This window comes from Lepus europaeus, chromosome 18, assembly GCF_033115175.1.
Source record: "Lepus europaeus isolate LE1 chromosome 18, mLepTim1.pri, whole genome shotgun sequence".
Classification (NCBI taxonomy): Eukaryota; Metazoa; Chordata; class Mammalia; order Lagomorpha; family Leporidae; genus Lepus; species Lepus europaeus.
Window position 1 is genome coordinate 11,153,871 of NC_084844.1, and position 18,794 is coordinate 11,172,664.

General features: G+C 49.7%; 1 protein-coding gene across 1 annotated transcript in view; it reads left to right on the forward strand.

Moving 5' to 3' along the window:
- The window catches only part of FAM20A (FAM20A golgi associated secretory pathway pseudokinase), a 56,042-nt gene that overhangs the window by 28,914 nt on the left and 8,334 nt on the right, over positions 1 to 18,794 (forward strand). The window contains exons 2-4 of the mRNA XM_062215693.1: positions 14,547 to 14,731; positions 15,389 to 15,439; positions 17,194 to 17,272. Coding sequence (XP_062071677.1) covers positions 14,547 to 14,731; positions 15,389 to 15,439; positions 17,194 to 17,272 — 315 coding nt within the window. The remainder of the gene's footprint in view (positions 1 to 14,546; positions 14,732 to 15,388; positions 15,440 to 17,193; positions 17,273 to 18,794) is intronic.

Sequence of the window (18,794 nt, forward strand, 5' to 3'; positions counted from 1 at the left end):
ACAACACCCCTGCTGTAGCCTCCATCTGCAGCTTCCTGCAGCTTTTTATTTTTTTAGTTGATAAATTTTCTTTACTAATTATAAAAGAAAAAAAAATCAAACAGTACCAATGGCCACTTTGGTAAAAACATAGCAGTGATCAAACCGAAGGAGGAGCACAACCTCTGGGCAGGTTTTATTGCCAGGATATCAAAGCCCTTGGCGGCGAAGGCAGCTGGTGCTTCACACAGCAGCATCTGCCAAGGGTTCGCCTTCAAGACTTTCCCAGGCTGTCTCTCTTTTCCACTCTTTAGCAGCTCTAGTATAACCCCGTGGAAGTAGTTGTGAGCTCATAGACACAATCACACAGAGTGTGGAGAAACCAGCCATCCAGAATCTTCTGCAAAAACCTCAGGGATCTGCAGAATGCGCCGGCCCAGTTTCCATTCCTTCTCATGGTCCAAAATGTGCTTGGTTTCACGTGCAGCTCTCTGGAGCATCTCTTCAGCCCGACTGGCCAGGCGTGCAATGGTCCCCATTCTGGTGCAGGCACACAAGGAAGTAGCTGTGTCTTCTGCCGTCTAGCATTCTGCCAAGGGAAAGATGCGAGAAAGGTCAGCGTGTCGGAGGCAGCCATAAGCAATGGATGTCAGAGCAGCTTTCCATGCCTCTGCAGTTAAAACCTGTCTCTTTCTATTTCCTTCTATTTGTCCATGGATCATTCTCACCTGAACGTGTTTTAAACTTCTTCTCGTCTTCCCAGCACCACAGCAAATCCAGCACGGGACTCTAGAGTAAGTTGAGGGTCGTACCAACCAATCCTTTGAGTGACAGCAAATGACACCTAGAAATGAAGATTGTCCACTGTCCACCACGTAGATGATCATATCTGCTTTTTCCTCAAATACTCTGGTTTTTTTTAAAGATTTATTTGTTTATTTGAAAGTCAGAGTTACACAGAGTAAGGAGAGGCAGAAAGAGAGAGAGAGAGAGAGAGGTCTTCCATCCACTGGTTCACTCCCCAATTGGCCGCAACGGCTGGAGCTGTGCCGATCCGAAGCCAGGAGCCAGGAGCTTCTTCTGGGTCTCCCACACGGGTGCAGGGACCCAAGGACTTGGGCCATCTTCTACTGCTTTCCCAGGCCATAGGAGAGAGCTGGATCGGAAGTGGAGCAGCCGGGTCTCGAACTGGTGCCTGTATGGGATGCCGGCGCTGCAGGCCAGGGCGTTAACACTGCATCACAGCGCCGGCCCCAAATACTCTTTGTTGAATAGCAGCCAGCTCAGATATATCAGATATGACCTCCTCTGATTTTACTATGCTTAACGGCATGGAGCACCCTGGGATAAACACAATCTTCCCGCCACCATCATCCGTGCTATCCTGATAGACAGATTCTCCCCTCTCTGCCTCCACCGGAGTTCAGCCCTGAGGGCCAGGAAGGATTTTTAGAAATGAAAATGGGGACAAAGATGTTTCAAGGTGAAGGGACCTCAGAGGACAGGGAATACTGAACACAGAACCTGGGAAAGAGGGGAATGCGGACAGCGCTAAAAAGTGCAAGAGGTTACCCTGGGGACGGGTGGAGTAGGGGATCTGGGTGAGAGTGCATGGTCAAGCAGCAGCTATTGAAGGACGTTGTCGAGAGAGACACCTGCTTGGAGCTGAGCTGCGGAGAGTTAACCTGACAGTGAAGGGCCCAGAGTGAAGAGGGTAAAAGATCAAGGTCGTGAGTTACGAGGCTATCCAGTATCTTGGTAGGAGGGTTGAGTTAGGGCACAGACATCAGGAAGAACAGGAAAATCTTAAAGGTGGTATGGGAGGAACTGAGGAACTCAGAAATGACTTAGAAGGGAAAGGAATCAAAGGCAGCTGTGCTTTGCAACTGGGAAAACCCTGGAACGAGCAGTGTGCTCTGTGGGTTTGGAGAACGGTTACCGAATTCCACCTTCACAGCCCACAGAGAGCATCGTGTCTATATTTGCTTTGTCTGAGACCAAAATTATTTCAAAAGGGCCTGCCCCCAACTCCCCAAGAACATGTAAATGTAATAAAGGCATCTCTGCCCTAAAACCAAGTGGGAACGGAGGTCTGAGCCTATTCCGTCTATTGTCCTAAGACAAGGAAATTTAGGCACCGAGGGAGTTTTCAGAGCTGAAGCCGTGTGGTCAGTGACTGGGAGTGTGGGGAGCCAGGCCAAACCTCGAAGAAGCTTCTGGATCCTCCCTGAACCCTCTGAGTCACAGCTGTCTCCGCTCCTTGCCTAGGGCACTCACAGCACCTGGCAAGGCCGTGCCACTCCCCAGCAACTCCACCCTGGGATCCCAGAAGGAAACAGGCACGGGTTGGCACGCCGCACGCACTCTCTGCTCCCTAAATCCCAGGAAGTACATGAGGACCCAGGCTCCCACTCAGCCCATCGAAGTCCCAGCTCCAGGCTTCTCACTGCTCCTTAGACAGCAGGCACCCGCTCCCACGCCCCAAGCCGGGCCGGCCTGGGATGTCCCTCGCAGGCCTTGATCTCTCAGTGCCTGCTTGCCGTGCACACTACGAGACCGCAGACAAGCTACAGCAGGGTCCCGAGTCCTGCCTGTGGCTGTGCAGACATGCCAAGACGTGCAGATGGCACTGTCTACTGCCACTGTGTGACACGGATGTCTTCCCTTGCTTCGGGAATGTTCCAGAGTGTTCTGCTCCAGCTTGCAAAGCTGTTTCTAATTACCCAGTAGGACTGTGATTTTGAAAATTCATCATCCACCTGGGCCCTAGCCTTCATAAACAGTAAAAATAATAAGTAAAAATAGCAGCCAAGTGGTATGGTCCCTGCCACACATGCGGGAGACTTGAGTTCCTGGCTCCTGGCTTTGCCCTGGCCTAGCACCAGCTGTTATGGGCAGTTGAGGCATGATCCAGCAGATTGGAGATTTCTTCTCTCACTCAATCTCTCTTTGCCTTTCAAATAAATTAAATAAATAAATAAAGGTAGCAAGCGTTCTTGGAGATCTACTCTTTGGTAGCGTATTATTGTGGTTAATTCCTTTTTAAAAATGTATGTTATTTACTTGAAAGGTAGACTGGCAGAGAGAAAGAGATGCAGAGACAAAGAGAGAGATCCATCCCCTGGGTCACTTCCCCAATGCCCAGAACAGCTGGGCCTGGGCCAGACCAAAGTCAGGAGCCTGGAACTCCATCCGTACCCCTCATGTGGGCATCAGGGACTCAAGTACTTGAGCCATTGTCTGCTGCCTCCCGGGATGTACATTAGGAGGAAACTGGATTCAGATGGGGAGTGGGGACTTGAACCCAGGCACTCTGATATGGGATGTGAGTGTCCCAAGTGGTGTTTTAACCTCCATACCAAAAGCCTGACCCTGCACTTAATTCTTTTTTTTTTTTTTTTTTTTTTTTTTTGGACAGGCAGAGTGGATAGTGAGAGAGAGACAGAGGAAAGGTCTTCCTTTTTGCCGTTGGTTCACCCTCCAATGGCCGCTGCGGCCAGCGCATCTCGCTGATCCGAAGCCAGGAGCCAGGTGCTTCTCCTGATCTCCCATGCGGGTGCAGGGCCCAAGCACTTGGGCCATCCTCCACTGCCTTCCCGGGCCATAGCAGAGAGCTGGCCTGGAAGAGGGGCAACCGGGATAGAATCTGGCACCCCGACCGGGACTAGAACCCGGTGTGCCGGCGCCACAAGGCGGAGGATTAGCCTGTTAAGCCACGGTGCCGGCCTTAACTCTGATGGCATTTAATGAGGTAGCTATAAGATCTTCATTTTCCACGCTAGGTAAACTGAGGCTCACAGGGCTTAAAATACTTTCGAAGCTTGCTGTTTGTCCCCAGGCTTCTCACTTGTGAGTTCTGGCCCAGATCTCATGTCTGGTACACAGAGCAGCAGTACGAGCCAGATCCCCAAGTTCACTCCACTGCTGCGAGGCACAGCCAGGCCTCTGTGACACAAACTCTGTGTCCTGTCCTCTGAATGTGCTCCTGATTGGCTCTGTTCAACTCCTGTACGTTCTGTGACACGCTTACCTCATTCCAGCAGAGGTCAAACTATGTCCCTGTCATCATTGTCGTCAAAACAGGCCTCGTGTTTGGCTCTTGCGCTGTTTCTTCTGGGTTAGGGAGAGGACAGGAAAGGTTCCTGCTGGAGTTGGAGGCGCTTGAGCTGGTCCCTGTGAGGAGCTCTGCAGGTGAAAGCCAAAAGCAAAATGGACCGAAATCTTGGAAACTTCGCAAGAAAAAATTATAGAGAAATGGAGAAAGGGAGAGAGCCCAGTAACTCTAGTTTAGTCTAAAAATGAAATAAGGGTTTAAATTAAACACTGAGTAACACCAAAGACTATTTTTTTAAAAGATTTATTCATTTACTTTAAAGTCAGAGTTACACAGAGAGAGAGAGAGAGAAAAAGAGAGAGAGAAAGGGAGGGGGAAGGTCTTCCATCAGCTGGTTCACTCCCCAGTTGGCCGCAACAGCCGGAGCTGCGCCAATCCGAAGCCAGGAGCCAGGAGCTTCTTCTGGGTCTCCCACAAGGGTGCAGGGGCCCAAGAGCTTGAGCCATCTTCTACTGCTTTTCCAGGCCATAGCAGAGAGTTGGATCGAAAGTGGAGCAGCCAGGACTTGAACCGGTGCTCATATGGGATGCAGGCACTGCAGGTGGCGGCTTTACCCGCTATGCCACAGCGCTGGCCCCAGCCACCGAAGACTATTAAGAAAAGCACCTATCATGTTGACTCTCATATAAAAAGAGATTAGGGAAGTGGTTTTGTTTGTTTAAGAGGAACAAAAAGTCCCTAATAATTGTGGACGTGGGGAACGAATTTCAGAGTCTTGCCTGGACACTGTGGGGTCAGAGACAGCAGGCTCCCTCCCCCATGGTGTGGGCTGTGTAGGGGAGGAGCTGACACTGTCTTCTAAGACCCAGGCGAGTGTGTAACATACCAGGGACAGGATTTGCCTCTGTCGAAGGGCAACTGATGGACACCCAGTACTGACAGCGAGAGGAAGCAGGTGTGTGCTGTTCGGATCACTGAGAAGTCTAAGTGTGGTGACTACATTCGGGCACTCAGGGATGCTACTGGGCAAGCGCTTGCTCTCGGTTGCTCCCCGTTCTATTGTGCTCTCCTCGGGCAAGCTCCCTGGCCACCAGCAGCCCCCACGCTTACAGTTTGTTCAGAGCTGAGAATCTCAGAAGAAAAAAAAAGAGAGAGAGAACAGCTCTTCTTCTGGCAGCCCCTGAGAAGTTTGTAGGAATCCTCAGACTGGGACATCTCGGGACATTTGCACATGCCTGAACTAACCCTTGGAGCCAAAAGGACAGGGCATTGTGGTTGGAAATTGTAAGTCACAGACCACCAAGCTGGTCTTGCCAGGTCAAGGAGAGGCAATGTACAGAGTATGAAGTCAAGAGGAAATGTATAAAGTAAGAAAATGAAAGCTACACATCACCACCCCTAGCAGGGGTGGGGAACTTTTTTTTTGCCAAGGACCATTTGGATATTGATAACATTGTTCATGGGCTGTACAAAATTCTCAACTTAAAAATTAGCCTGCTCTGGCCGGCGCCGTGGCTCAACAGGCTAATCCTCCGCCTTGCGGCGCCGGCACACCGGGTTCTAGTCCCGGTTGGGGCACCGATTCTGTCCCGGTTGCCCCTCTTCCAGGCCAGCTCTCTGCTGTGGCTAGGGAGTGCAGTGGAGGGTGGCCCAAGTCCTTGGGTCCTGCACCCCATGGGAGACCAGGAGAAGCACCTGGCTCCTGCCATCGGAACAGCGCGGTGCGCCGGCCGCAGCGCGCTACCGCGGCGGCCATTGGAGGGGGAACCAACGGCAAAAGGAAGACCTTTCTCTCTGTCTCTCTCTCACTGTCCACTCTGCCTGTCAAAAATAAAAAAAAAATAAATAAATAAATAAAATTAGCCTGCTCTACAGTGACTGAATTTCAAGTCTCACCTGCAGTCACTTGGCAGGTGATTCCATGGGTCTTACACAGCCCACAAACCAGATGCTCCCTACCCCTGCCCTAGGCCTTCCAGCATCGAATTTGGTCTGTGTTCTTTCCATGCATACCAAATATACATGCTTGTGTGCTCATGTCCATATAAGTACATGATGTGATGTTTTTAATGAAAACCATGAGGCTCACTCTACATATTGTTCTGAAATTAGATATTCTTCCGCATCACTACATATACAGCCACCTCTTTATAAATATTTGCTCTTTCTCCATTTTTATAGATATAAGCAATATATCAATGAACATCTTTGCACATGTACCTATTTTCTTGAAAAGTTGTGCAAATAATCCTACAGGATAAGTTGCAGAAATGACGCTGCAAAGTCAAAGGGTAAACTCATTGCAGGCCGGTGCCGCAGCTCACTTGGCTAATCCTCCACCTGTGGTGCCGGCACCCCGGGTTCTAGTCCCAGTCAGGGCGCCAGATTCTGTCCCGGTTGCCCCTCTTCCAGGCCAGCTCTCTGCTGTGGCCCAGGAGTGCAGTGGAGGATGGCCCACATGCTTGGGCCCTGCACCCGCATGGGAGACCAGGAGAAGCACCTGGCTCCTGACTTCTGATCGGCGCACCGCGCCAGCCGCAGCGCACCGGCCGTAGCAGCCATTTGGGGGATGAACCAACAGAAGGGAGACCTTTCTCTCTCTCTCTCTCTCTCTCTCTCTCTCTCTGTCTAACTGCCTGTCAAAAAAAAAAAAAAAAAAAAAAAAAAACCTCATTGCAGACTTTGAAATGGGTCGGGAAAGTGCCCTCCAGAAAGAAGACCTGGACTTTTGTCAGTAAGACAAAAAGGCATCACACTAAGTCTATTTGAAAATTTGTTTTTAAGATTTCCATTTTAAAAGGAGTTTTCCTTATTGTAAAATTCATGTGCGTAAGTACACAAGCTGGGCTGTACAGGAAAATTCGTTTAAACCAAGAGCAAAAGGGGCAAATATTGTGGCACAGCAAATGAAGCCACTTCTCGGGGCGCCCGCATCCCATCCCACTGCCTCCTGCCTCTGCTTCTAGTCCAGCTTCCTGGGACACAGCAGATGATGGTGCAAGTACTTGGGTTTCTGCCACCCATGTGGGAGGCCCTGATACAGTTCCTGGCTCCTGGCTTCAAGTTGGCCCAGCCCCGCTACTGCCAGCATTTGGGGAGTGAACCAGGGATGGAAAATCTTTCTCTCTGTGCATCTCCCTCTATGTCACTTTTCCTTTCAAATTAATTAATTAATTAATTTAACAAAACTTTTAAATGAAGAACAATAAAAGGAACCAGCCCCAACTAGCTGGTAAAGTATTTTAGAAAGCTAAAGAAGTCCAAGCAGTATCATACTGGAGTATAGCTAGACAGAGCAAGGGATAGAATGGAGTTGCCAGAAATAGACCCAAATAAATAAATAAATCTTTTTAAAAAAGAAAAGAAAAAAAATAGACCCAAAGACAGGCATTTGGCACAGCAGTTAACACACAAACGCCTGTCCCATGTCCAAGTTCCTGGATTCAAATCCCTACCCTGCTCCCACGCCCCGTGAACCAGCAGATGGAGGAATCTCTCTCTACCACTCTGCTTTTCAAATAAATTTAATTAATGAACTAGATAAATATTAAGAAAAGAAACAGACTGAGATATAAATAAAAGTTTGTCATATGATAAAGATAGCATTTCCAAGCAGTGAGATTAACAAATGGATTCTTTAACAAATGATTTTTGGAGAACTGGCTAGTCATCTGGGAGGGAAAAAAAAGACAAATCCATATTAAGACCTTTTACCTAAATAAATTTCAGACTTGGCAGATATTTAAGTGGAAAAAAATGAAACCACAAATTACTAGAGGAAACCATGCTTTGGTTTAGTTTTATATTCTTATAATTTCCAAGTGAGACAGGTCTTTCTAGGAACAAACACAAGTCAGAGCTGTGAATGAAACAACTGGTCATTTCAACTTCATACAAATAAACATTTTTGCATTAGAAAAAAATCACCCTAAGTCAAAAGATTAACAATAAACTGGGAAAAGTTATTGGCAAATCATACAGAAAATGAGTAATTTCCTGAATGTGTAAAAGCAATTGAACAAAAGACTAACCACCCAGTATTGACATGGGCAAAAGAAATACAAAAACTCCGGAACAAATGAAAAGATGCCCAAGCTTCACTCATAACAAGAATACACACACAGATTCAAAATAGACCCAGAGGCAGGCAGCTGACCTACCAGTTACGAGGCAACGCGTACTCTCAAATCCCATGTTGGAATGCCTGGGTTCAAGTCCTCTCCCCTCCTGATTCCAGCTTCTAGCTAACATGTGCCCTGGGAGGCAGCAGGTGATGGCTCAACCATCCACATGAGAGGCTGGGATTGACTTCCCAGCTGCTGACAGTGGCAGGCATTTGGGGAGTGAACCAGTAGGTGGAGATTGCTGTCTTTGTCTCTACCTCTTTGTCTTTTAAATAAATTTAAAAGCAAATAATAAATAAATAGTGTAGGCACTTGGTGCAACAGATAAGACTGCTTGGGATACTTGCAGTGTCCCATAACGGAGTGTCTGGGTTCTGGCTCTGCTCTGATTCCAGCTTCCTGCTAATGCACCCTTGGGTGGCAGCCAAGTGATGGCTCGAATACCTGGGTCTGTGCCACACACCGTGGGAGACCTGGCTTTGACCCAGCCCAGGCCTGGCCCAACCCCTCTTGTCAGAGACAACATTTGGAGAACAACATACAGAAAAATCGCTGTCTGTCTCTGACTCGCTCGCTCTCACTCTCTGCCTTCCAAATAAATACAATAAAATCCTTGAAAAGATTTCCTAAAAACAAAAGACACCGTTCACCTATTAAATTGACCAGAATCAAAAGTAAGCAATGCTGTGGGCCAAGCTTCATGAATGTGGCCTCACCCAATGCTGGCGCAGCAGTTTCGGGATCTAAATAACAGCAGAATGCCTGCCCTTTGATCAACAACACTCAAAGGCATCTAATATACAGATGGATTCCCACACGCGGGAAACGTCCTACGTACGATTAAGTGTCACAACACCGCTTGTCGCAACAAAAGATCACAACCTAGAATTTCACCAACAGGGAGATGGATTATGTCTTGGCCCATTGGGCTGCTGTAACAAAATACCATGAAACTGTTTTTTGTGTTTTTTTTTGTTTTGTTTTTTGTTTTTTTTTTAGCCTGGAGGCTGGGAGGTCCATGATGGGTGCACCAGCAGTCTTGGTGTCTGATGAGCGCTTGTCCCACAGTCCATAAACCTTTGTCTTTCCACCACGTCCTCACGTGACAGAGGGCCAAGCTAGCTCCCCAGGTGTCTTTCCCACCTGTGCGGGCTCTGCCAAAGGCCCATCTCTTTTACATACACATATATAAAGATTTATTTTATTTATTTGAAGGGCAGAGTTACAGAGAGATCTTCTATCCTCTGGTTTACTCCCCAAGTGTCCACAACGGCTGGAGCTGAGCCGATCCGAAGTCAGGAGCCAGGAGCTTCCTCTGGGTCTCCCATGTTGAGTGCAGGGGTCCAAGCACTTGAACCATCTTCTACTGCTTCCCCAGGCCACAGGCAGGAAGTTGGATCAGAAGAGGAACTGCCGGAACACAGACTGGCGCCCATATGGGATGCTGGCATCACAGGTGGTGGCTTTACCTGCTACACCATAGTGCCAGCCCCAAGGGCCACCTCTTAACAACATTCTTTTAAGGGTTAGATTTCAACATATGAATGTGAAGCCAATCAACTCAGATCATCACAAATTAATTCTGTCATTTCCATTCACTGGAAAATTATGCAGCCTTTAAAGAACTTTCCACACACCAAATTGGAAAAATCATTAAAACCTACTGACATTGGCCAGCGCCGTGGCTTAACAGGCTAATCCTCTGCCTTGAGGCGCCGGCACACCAGGTACTAGTCCCAGTTGGGGCGCCAGATTCTATCCCAGTTGCCTCTCTTCTAGGCCAGCTCTCTGCTATGGCCCGGGAAGGCAGTGGAGGATGGCCCAAGTGCTTGGGCCCTGCACCTGCATGGGAGACCAGGAGAAGCACCTGGCTCCTGGCTTCGGATCAGCGAGATGTGCCAGCCGCAGCAGCCATTGGAGGGTGAACCAACAGCAAAAAGGAAGACCTTTCTCTCTGTCTCTCTCTCTCTCACTATCCACTCTGCCTGTCAAAAAAAAAAAAAAACCTACTGACAAGAGAACTAACCAAATTCCAGGACAATGCAGATTTTATATTATCATACCTGTGAAAATAACTGTGGGGAGCATTTGGCCCAGCGGCTAAGATACTGGTAAGACACTCGTGCCCCATATCAGAGTGCCTGATGCCAGCTTCCTGCCAGTGCAGACCCTGGGAGGCAGCAGTGATGGCGCAGGTCAACCAGGGCTCTCCATGGGAGACCTGGACTGAGTCCCGGCTCCCAGCTCCAGCCTGGCCCAGACCCAGCTGCTGTAGGTATCTAGGGGATGACCCAGTAGGTAGACGTTCTATCTTTGTCTCTGTGTCTCTCTGTCCCTTCACCCTCTCTATCCCTGCCTCTCAAATTAACAAATTAAAAAAAAATTTTATCAACAACAAAAAAGAAGGTAGAAATAAACAATGGAAAAAAAATAGCAACATCTGTTGCCTCTGGACCAGGGAAGAGGTAACCTGGGGAACACGGATACGAGCAAGATTCCAGAGACTTCAGGTTTTAGACCCTGGAAATGTGTTTTCTATTCAAAAATAATCCAGTAAAATTAAACATTTTTAAAGGTTCTTTTTTTTTTCTCCAAGAGGTGCTGCTCCTTTTAGAAGACAATTATTTGAGACAAACCCCAGTAAAGAGCAAAGCGATCTACACTTCTCTCAGACTCACATGACTTATATAACCAAGGTTTTCTTTTTATCCACGTACACAGCCATCGACACTTAGTGTTTTGCTTTTATGATACATACTTTTCCTCTCCCTTGAAAAGTAAAGCTTGCTTAACAGCCAGTATTCTCTTGGCTGATATTGCACCTCGTTGCATAGCCATATATTTTATGTAAATGGATTTTAGATACCCATTTAAGGCCGGCATCGCGGCTCAATAGGCTAATCCTCCACCTTGCGGCGCCGGCACACCGGGTTCTAGCCCCGGTCGGGGCACCGATCCTGTCCCGGTTGCCCCTCTTCCAGGCCAGCTCTCTGCTGTGGCCAGGGAGTGCAGTGGAGGATGGCCCAAGTGCTTGGGCCCTGCACCCCATGGGAGACCAGGAGAAGCACCTGGCTCCTGCCATCGGATCAGCGCGGTGCGCCGGTCGCAGCGCGCCTACCGCGGCGGCCATTGGAAGGTGAACCAACGGCGAAAAGGAAGACCTTTCTTTCTGTCTCTCTCTCACTGTCCACTCTGCCTGTCAAAGAATAAAAAATAAAAATAAATTTTAAAAAAGATACCCATTTAAAATAGAACAATAGGCCAGCGCCACGGCTCACTAGTCTAATCCTCCGCCTGCAGTGCCAGCACCCTGGGTTCTAGTCCCAGTTGGGGCGCCGGATTCTGTCCCAGTTGCTCCTCTTCCAATCCAGCTCTCTGCTGTGGCCCAGGAAGGCAGTGGAGGATGGCCCAAGTCCTTGGGCTCTGCACCCGCATGGGACACCAGGAGAAGCACCTGGCTCCTGGCTTCGGATCAGCACAGCGTGCTGGCCATAGCGGCCATTTGGGGGGTGAAACAATGAAGGAAGTCCTTTCTCTCTGTCTCTCTCTCTCTCTCTCACACTGTCTAACTCTGCTTGTCAGGAAAAAAAAAAAAAAAAAAGGAAAAGGAAAAGAAAGAACAATAGCTCCCCTTGCCATATTGACTGGCTATCTTAGAATTCTACTTTTTTTTTCTTAAGCATCACAAGCAAGGGAGAAAGCAGATGTCTTCTATGTTGGCCATTTCTATACCTGTAATCACACAGCCATCATCAGAGAACAGGCCAGTGGTGTGATGGAAACCAGCTCTCCCCAGCTGACTTGTAACGTTTGCCCATTCCCGTGATGTAAATATTCCCACCGTAGCCAATACAAGCTGCCTGCCCTAGCCCACGGTAGCCATGTCCCTGTTGGTCACCCTTTTGGGAATAAAGAGGACTCCAGGGAAGTTGATTAAATCAACTGAAGAGATGGCTCTTGACAGCCCTACCTAACCATGAAGACATCGAAACCAGGAGGAACGACAGAGAAAAGCCAACCAGGAGCCATGGGTCCCCCAGCAGCAGTCACCGCGACTGTTTCAAGCAGCAGTCTGTTCCAGTCCAGAAGTTGCATCCATCTGCCACGTTTGTTATTTGCTTTGGACGCTGTATCCACAGCTGTGGTTGTAGCTGGAATCCATTAGCCCTGAGCTCCACTTAAGAAAACTCCACCTCCTCCCCTTCCCTCTCCCAAAACCCAGCTCGTCCAGCAGGATTGTTCCTCCTGCTCTATGCTGCGCTGGCCTGGTTCGGGGCGACTGACTTCGCTAAGGACTTCCCACTCTTTCCAGCAGACTCCCCAGAGAACTGCAGAGTCACACAGCTTTAGCTTCAGTGCAGCCTTGGGAACCAGAGCCTAGCCAGACTATTTTTAAAAATGAAAAGAAAATGGCCGGCGTCATGGCTTAACAGGCTAATCCTCCACCTTGTGGCACTGGCACACCGGGTTCTAGTCCCGGTTGGGGCGCCGGATTCTATCCCAGTTGCTCCTCTTCCAGGCCAGCTCTCTGCTATGGCCCGGGAAGGCAGTGGAGGATGGCCCAAGTGCTTGGGCCCTGCACCCGCATGGGAGACCAGGAGAAGCACCTGGCTCCTGGCTTCGGATCAGCGAGATGCGCCGGCCGCAGCGGCCATTGGAGGGTGAACCAACGGCAAAAAGGAAGACCTTTCTCTCTGTCTCTCTCTCTCACTATCCACTCTGCCTGTCAAAAAAGAAAGAAAGAAAGAAAGAAAGAAAGAAAGAAAGAAAGAAAGAAAGAAAGAAAGAAAGAAAGAAAGAAAGAAAGAAAGAAAAGAAAAGAAAAGAAAAGAAAAGAAAAGAAAAGAAAAGAAAAGAAAAGAAAAGAAAAGAAAAGAAAAGAAAAGAAAAGAAAAGAAAAGAAAAGAAAATGCTGATAGGGTAAGGAAAAGCTGGCAGTGGCCTACAGACCTGGTCAACAACTTGGCCTTTCTCTTTATTTTCATAAAACACTGGGTCGAAAGCAGTTTAACATTACTTGCTTAAGAATGATCCCAGGGGCCAGCGCCGTGGCTCACTTGGTTAATCCTCCGCCTGCGGCACCAGCATCCCATATGGGTGCCTGGTTCTAGTCCCGGTTGCTCCTCTTCCAGTCCAGCTCTCTGCTGTGGCACGGGAGGGCAGCGGAGGATGGCCCAAGTGCTTGGGCTCTGCACCCGCATGGGAGACCAGGAGGAGGCACCTGGCTCCTGGCTTCGGATCAGCGCAGCGCCGGCCGTAGCAACCATTTGGGGGGTGAACCAATGGAAGGAAGACATTTCTGTCTCTCTCTCTCATTGTCTAACTCTACCTGTTAAATTAATTAATTAAAAAATAAAATAAAAAGAATGATCCCAACAGGGAAAATTGCTCCTTTGTCCAGGTGGGGAAGGCAGCGGCTGGCTGGATGGACCTGCTGTTGATCTTCAGGCATGGGATAAGCTGCAGTCTCCTTACCCCAAGCCAAGCTGGAAGGCTAGCCAAGAGCCTGCTCTCTCGGAAGAGAAGTCCCTACCATTATTCCTTCTGCAGAATGTCTAAAACAACAGGGTGTTCCCTTGCCTTGCCTCAACGCCTCTGCTCATTTACTTCCCAACGCAAGAGCACCTGCCCCGTCTCCACTTCAGCCCGAGCACCACGATTCTGTAGGATATAGTGAAGTCCTCTCTCCCCCCACAGTCAACAGCCCCCTGTCTGCTTCATCGTAGAATCATCTTTCCCATCTCCAAACTGCTCTGGTGTTTCAATCTGCACCGCATGTCTAGCAGTTGACATAAGTGGCCTTATAGTTTGCCTTGATTCTTTCACAGACGTGCAACCTGTCCCGCTCCTGAACTAGACTCGATACTTGTCAATGGCAGGGCCAGCAGTTTTTACATTTTTTTTTTTTTAATCCTCGCAGAAAAGGCTGCCAAGCAGGATGGACAGCCAGTTGCTAATGAATTCTTCTTTTCCTCTATGCTGTATTGATTCAGCTTCAAGCTTCACCCTCCATTCTTTTCATTCTCAACAACTACCTTCTCTCCCCTACCTCCTGATGCCTTGAGACATGAAGTGTGGGGCGAGGCCCCATGTCCTTGTGTATCATGCTTGCTTTGCTGCCCTTGTGTACCATGTATGGATGGTCTCTTTGCCTATTTCACTCAGCAGATGGTAACTCCGGTGAGGATGAGGAAGGACCACGTGGCTGCTTTCCTCCTCCTTGGGGTCCCAAGCACAGCTTAAAGCCTGGCACACAGCAGGTGCTCAACGCACTCCTGAGTGAGTGAAAGAACGAGTGTGGAGAACGCAGCCGAGGGCTTCAGCAGGTCTCTGCCTTCTTGTTCCTCCAATTAAAAAAATAACGAAAACAAAACCCCTGACTCTTTCAGGCGACACAAGATGTACAAAGAGCAGATGAACCTCACCTCGCTGGACCCCCCACTGCAGCTACGACTCGAGGCCAGCTGGGTCCAGTTCCACCTGGGGATCAACAGCCACGGGCTGTACTCCCCGTCCAGTCCCGCGGTCAGCAAACTCCTGCACGACATGAGGCACTTCCCCACCATCAGCGCTGGTGCGGTTCCTGGGCTCAGGCAGGAGGGGCCGACCGTGCGCCAGGGAGGCTGGGTGCACCTGCCAAAGGGCTGGTGCTGACAGATGGGTAATAAAAACATGGGCTTCCATCTTTTTCCCTTTGAAAAGAGATCTTCTAACCCTAGCCTCATCAGGACCCCATCAGGGAAGCACAGGAGGTGTCCTGCACCCTGAGAGAAAGGCGACCCCTACTGTTCATCGGGTGCGTCTTCTGTTAGACAGCCACCTTATGGCAAGGGCAGGATCATTGCCATGGGAAAACCAAGACTCAGAGAAACTGGGTAACCTGGCCAAGGACCTAGTTGGGAGGCTGGGATTCCAACCCAGGCCCTCTGTGTGCTCTGAAGTGCTATGAGAGTGTGCGGTGACACAGTACATCGTTAGCACGGATAAAACCAGACTTGGTCTCCCAGGCAGGTGTTGCTGGAACATCCACTGAAGGGCTGGAGAGCGCGGGCCCTGGGATGGAGCAGGGTGGGAGGCGGCAGCCCCTTGGGCTCCAGGAGATCCCCTACTGAAGGGTCAAGGTCTACATCACAGTAGCCCCCTCTGGTGAAGCAAAATCTAGGGTCCCCGTGTGGTTGGCTCTCCCGGGAGCATGGTTGGGAGTTCTCACTGCCTTTTTCCTCCTCTGCAGATTACAGTCAGGATGAGAAAGCCTTGCTGGGAGCCTGTGACTGTACCCAGAGTAAGTGTCCTGGCCCTGCCTACAACCTGCCCCCTCATCGTCCTAGCACCCACTCCAGGGATGGCCCTGCCAGGGATGGAAGATGCACACTTCTCTCTGCCCAATCCCTGAGATGCGCCCCCTCCCTAACTCACCCCCACCCCACAGAAAGAAAAGGCATTTCAGAAGTGCACTAGTGTAGGACCCCCCCCCCCCCCCCACACACACACACACACACACACACGGTCCAGGGACAGACATCATCAGCATCCCTGGGGAGCTTGTTGGAAACACAGAGCCTCAGGCTCTACTCTGATTTTCTGAATCTCAATCTGGATTGTGACAACACGTAGCAGGGGTGCAATTTCAAATTGAAGAAGCCAGGCCAGCAACGTCCTGGATTCACCTGGGGAGCTTTTATTAGAATCACCTCCCCAGGTGAGGCCCAGGCATCTGCATTTGTAAGTGCTCTGTGTAAGTCTAGTGCAGGCAAACTTGAGACCCCCTGCTGGGGCAAATGACTAACAGAAGCAAAAAGCTAAGAGAGTGTAGCAGAGCTCCCATGGTGGGGGGGGGGGGGTGCTGTGGACTGGTTATGGGTGGCCCTGGACACTGAAGCCCCCTGTCAGTCACCTCCAGCCACAGGATAGCCTTGTTCATTTACCTCAATGGGTTGAACAGGTGAGAAATTTATCCAGGTGGCATAACGTATCAAAGGTGTGAAAGACAAAGGTTTACAGGGCCCAGGCTTTCCTGTCCTTTAACTAAGCACCTGCTGTTTGCCACGTTCTAGAACACAAGGCGAGGGAGACATTTGCTGTGACCCTCACAAGAGCTTACTGCAGGGCTAAGAGGCTGAGGCCAGTGAGGTGACTCAGATGCAAATTGCTTTTTAAATTTTTAGTTAGTTCGTTGAGAGGCAGAGAGATGGAGCCATGACAACTGGGCAGAGCCAAGAGCCAGGAACGCAATTCAGGTCTCCCATATGGGTAGCGGGGACCCAGTATTTGGCCCATCGCTGCTGCCTCCCAGGCCATGCATTAGCAGGAAGTAGAAACTGGGGAGCCTAGAGCTGGGTACTGAATCCACACAGGACGTGGGTGTCCTAATTGCTAGGCTAAACACTTGACCCCTCATGTGCAAAATGCAAGGAGGTGCACTCACTGCACTGTACCCCCAGCCTGGGACACAGCCTCAAACAGGAAGGGAGAAAGAGAAGCAGACTGGTCTATGGCTCCCACAATCAGAGGCTACAAAGTGCAACTAAGACACAAGAAAGGGTCCGTTCTTCTTAGGAAAACGTTCTTGGGGATTTTTGGCGAGCATCTATCTGAGGAAACCTGTAGAGCTTGCCTTTCTCCCATGCTGACAAAGTACTGTCTCTTGCTCCCGGGCACACACTCATGGCCTGGCCCCTTGGAGAAGAAGCTCCACTTGCGATGCCAGGCTCCTGCTGAAAGGTGGTGGGGAGAGCTTAAGTACACGAATCCCTACCACCCTTGTGAGAGACCTGGGTTGAGTTCCCAGCTGCTGGCTTTGGCCATGCCCAGCCCCAGATGTTGTAGGCATTTGGGGAGTGGACCAGCCGTCTCTGTCTCTCTGTATATCTGATGCCCATCCCTTTCTGTCCTAAATAAATAACTAAAATTTGAACACTTTAAAGAAATTGTACTGTACCCCATAAAAACGTACTACACATTAGTTAAAAAAAATTAGAGAAAGCAGAAGACATTGGCTGGGTGTATGGACCTAACGCACTCTCTGCCTCCTCCCAGTCGTGAAGCCCAGCGGGGTCCACCTGAAGCTAGTGCTGCGCTTCTCCGACTTCGGGAAGGCCATGTTCAAGCCCATGAGGTAAGTGACCGCCATCCTCGCCGCCGTGCCCGCCGCGGCAGCTCAGTGATGGTAAAAACGATTCCCAGAGCAGCCCTTCCACCGATGGAGTGGAGGCCTGCGGCGGGCAGCTGGCCCTTGGGGCGGGGTCCGGAGGCCGGACGCTCAGTCCCTGAGCTGCCTAAGCCCTCCGGAGGGCGGGGTCGGGGTGGACGGCTGCATGTGAGCTTCACCGGGTAGCCTGAGATAATCCCCATGGCCTTCTCCCACCCTCTCGGAGTCCATTGGACACTTGGACTTGGAGCATCCCTCTGTGGCCTCCGGGTCTAAGTAACCTAGAGAACCACTGCTGTATAAGGAGCTTAACCTGGTTTTCTGATGTAGGAATCAGTTTCTTGGTCCATCTAAATACATAACTTTTCAAAGATGAACATGAGACAAATGTCTACATACATATGAATTTTTACATCTCATCAAATATATGTAATATGCCATATAGATTTAGAAATACTGCTTCCCCACCACCAACTCACATTGCACTTGTTAAAAAGTTTTTGACATTGGTTAACATCACTCAGTCAAGTTCAGGGTCATTGTTAAATCAGTTCTCCAATTCCCCTCCCCCATCACCACGAACCACCTGTTGTAGGCAGTTCCATCAGGCAGTGAAACCAGCATGGACCAAACTCATTTCAGGTGAAAGAGTCTGTCCTGAATGAAACAAAGTGACCAAGGGGACCCTCATCATTTGAGAAACGAAACAAGAAAATTTGCAAGACTCTCTTCCCTAGGGACAATTTCCAGCGACACTGCATTTTATATTCAGGCATATAAAGTGCCAAAATCCGTCATCGCTCACTCGTGTTGCTTTCCAACGGGAGCTATGGCAGCAACACACACGGTGATGAGCCGAGCTTCCATAGTGGGCAGGTGACTCTGGCACGACGCACAGCTGAACACAAGAGCTGCCAAAGAGATTCCAGCCATGAGTTTTAAATCATCAATAGTCATGCACTCTTTTTAAAAGATTTATTTACTTATTTGAAAGGCAGAGTTACAGAGAGAGAGAGGCAGAAACAGAGAGAGAGAGAGAGAGAGAGAGAGAGAGAGAGAGAGAGAGAGAGAGAGAAAGTCTTCTATCCCCTGGTTCACTTCCCAAATACCCACAACAGCCAAGGCTGGGCCAGGCCAAAGCCAGGAGCTTCATCCAAGTCTTTCGCATGGGTGCAGGGGCCCAAGCACTTGGGCCATCTTCGCTGCTTTCTCAGGCACATTAGCAGGGAGCTGCATCAGAAGTGGAGCAGCTGGGACTCAATCCGGCATCCACACAGGATGCCAGCGCTACAGGCAGTAACTTAACCCACTGCACCCCAGCACCAGCCCCAGCAGCGAGCACTGGTTAGGGAGAGGCAGCTTGGAGCGCATTGCTGTAGAAACATGCAGTGTTCATGAGGAGCCGGAGGTTGTAGTGAGTCTGCACATTCGACACAGCTCCCACATCCCTGAATTGACTCCCAGGAGCAGAATCCTCTCAGCTGGCACA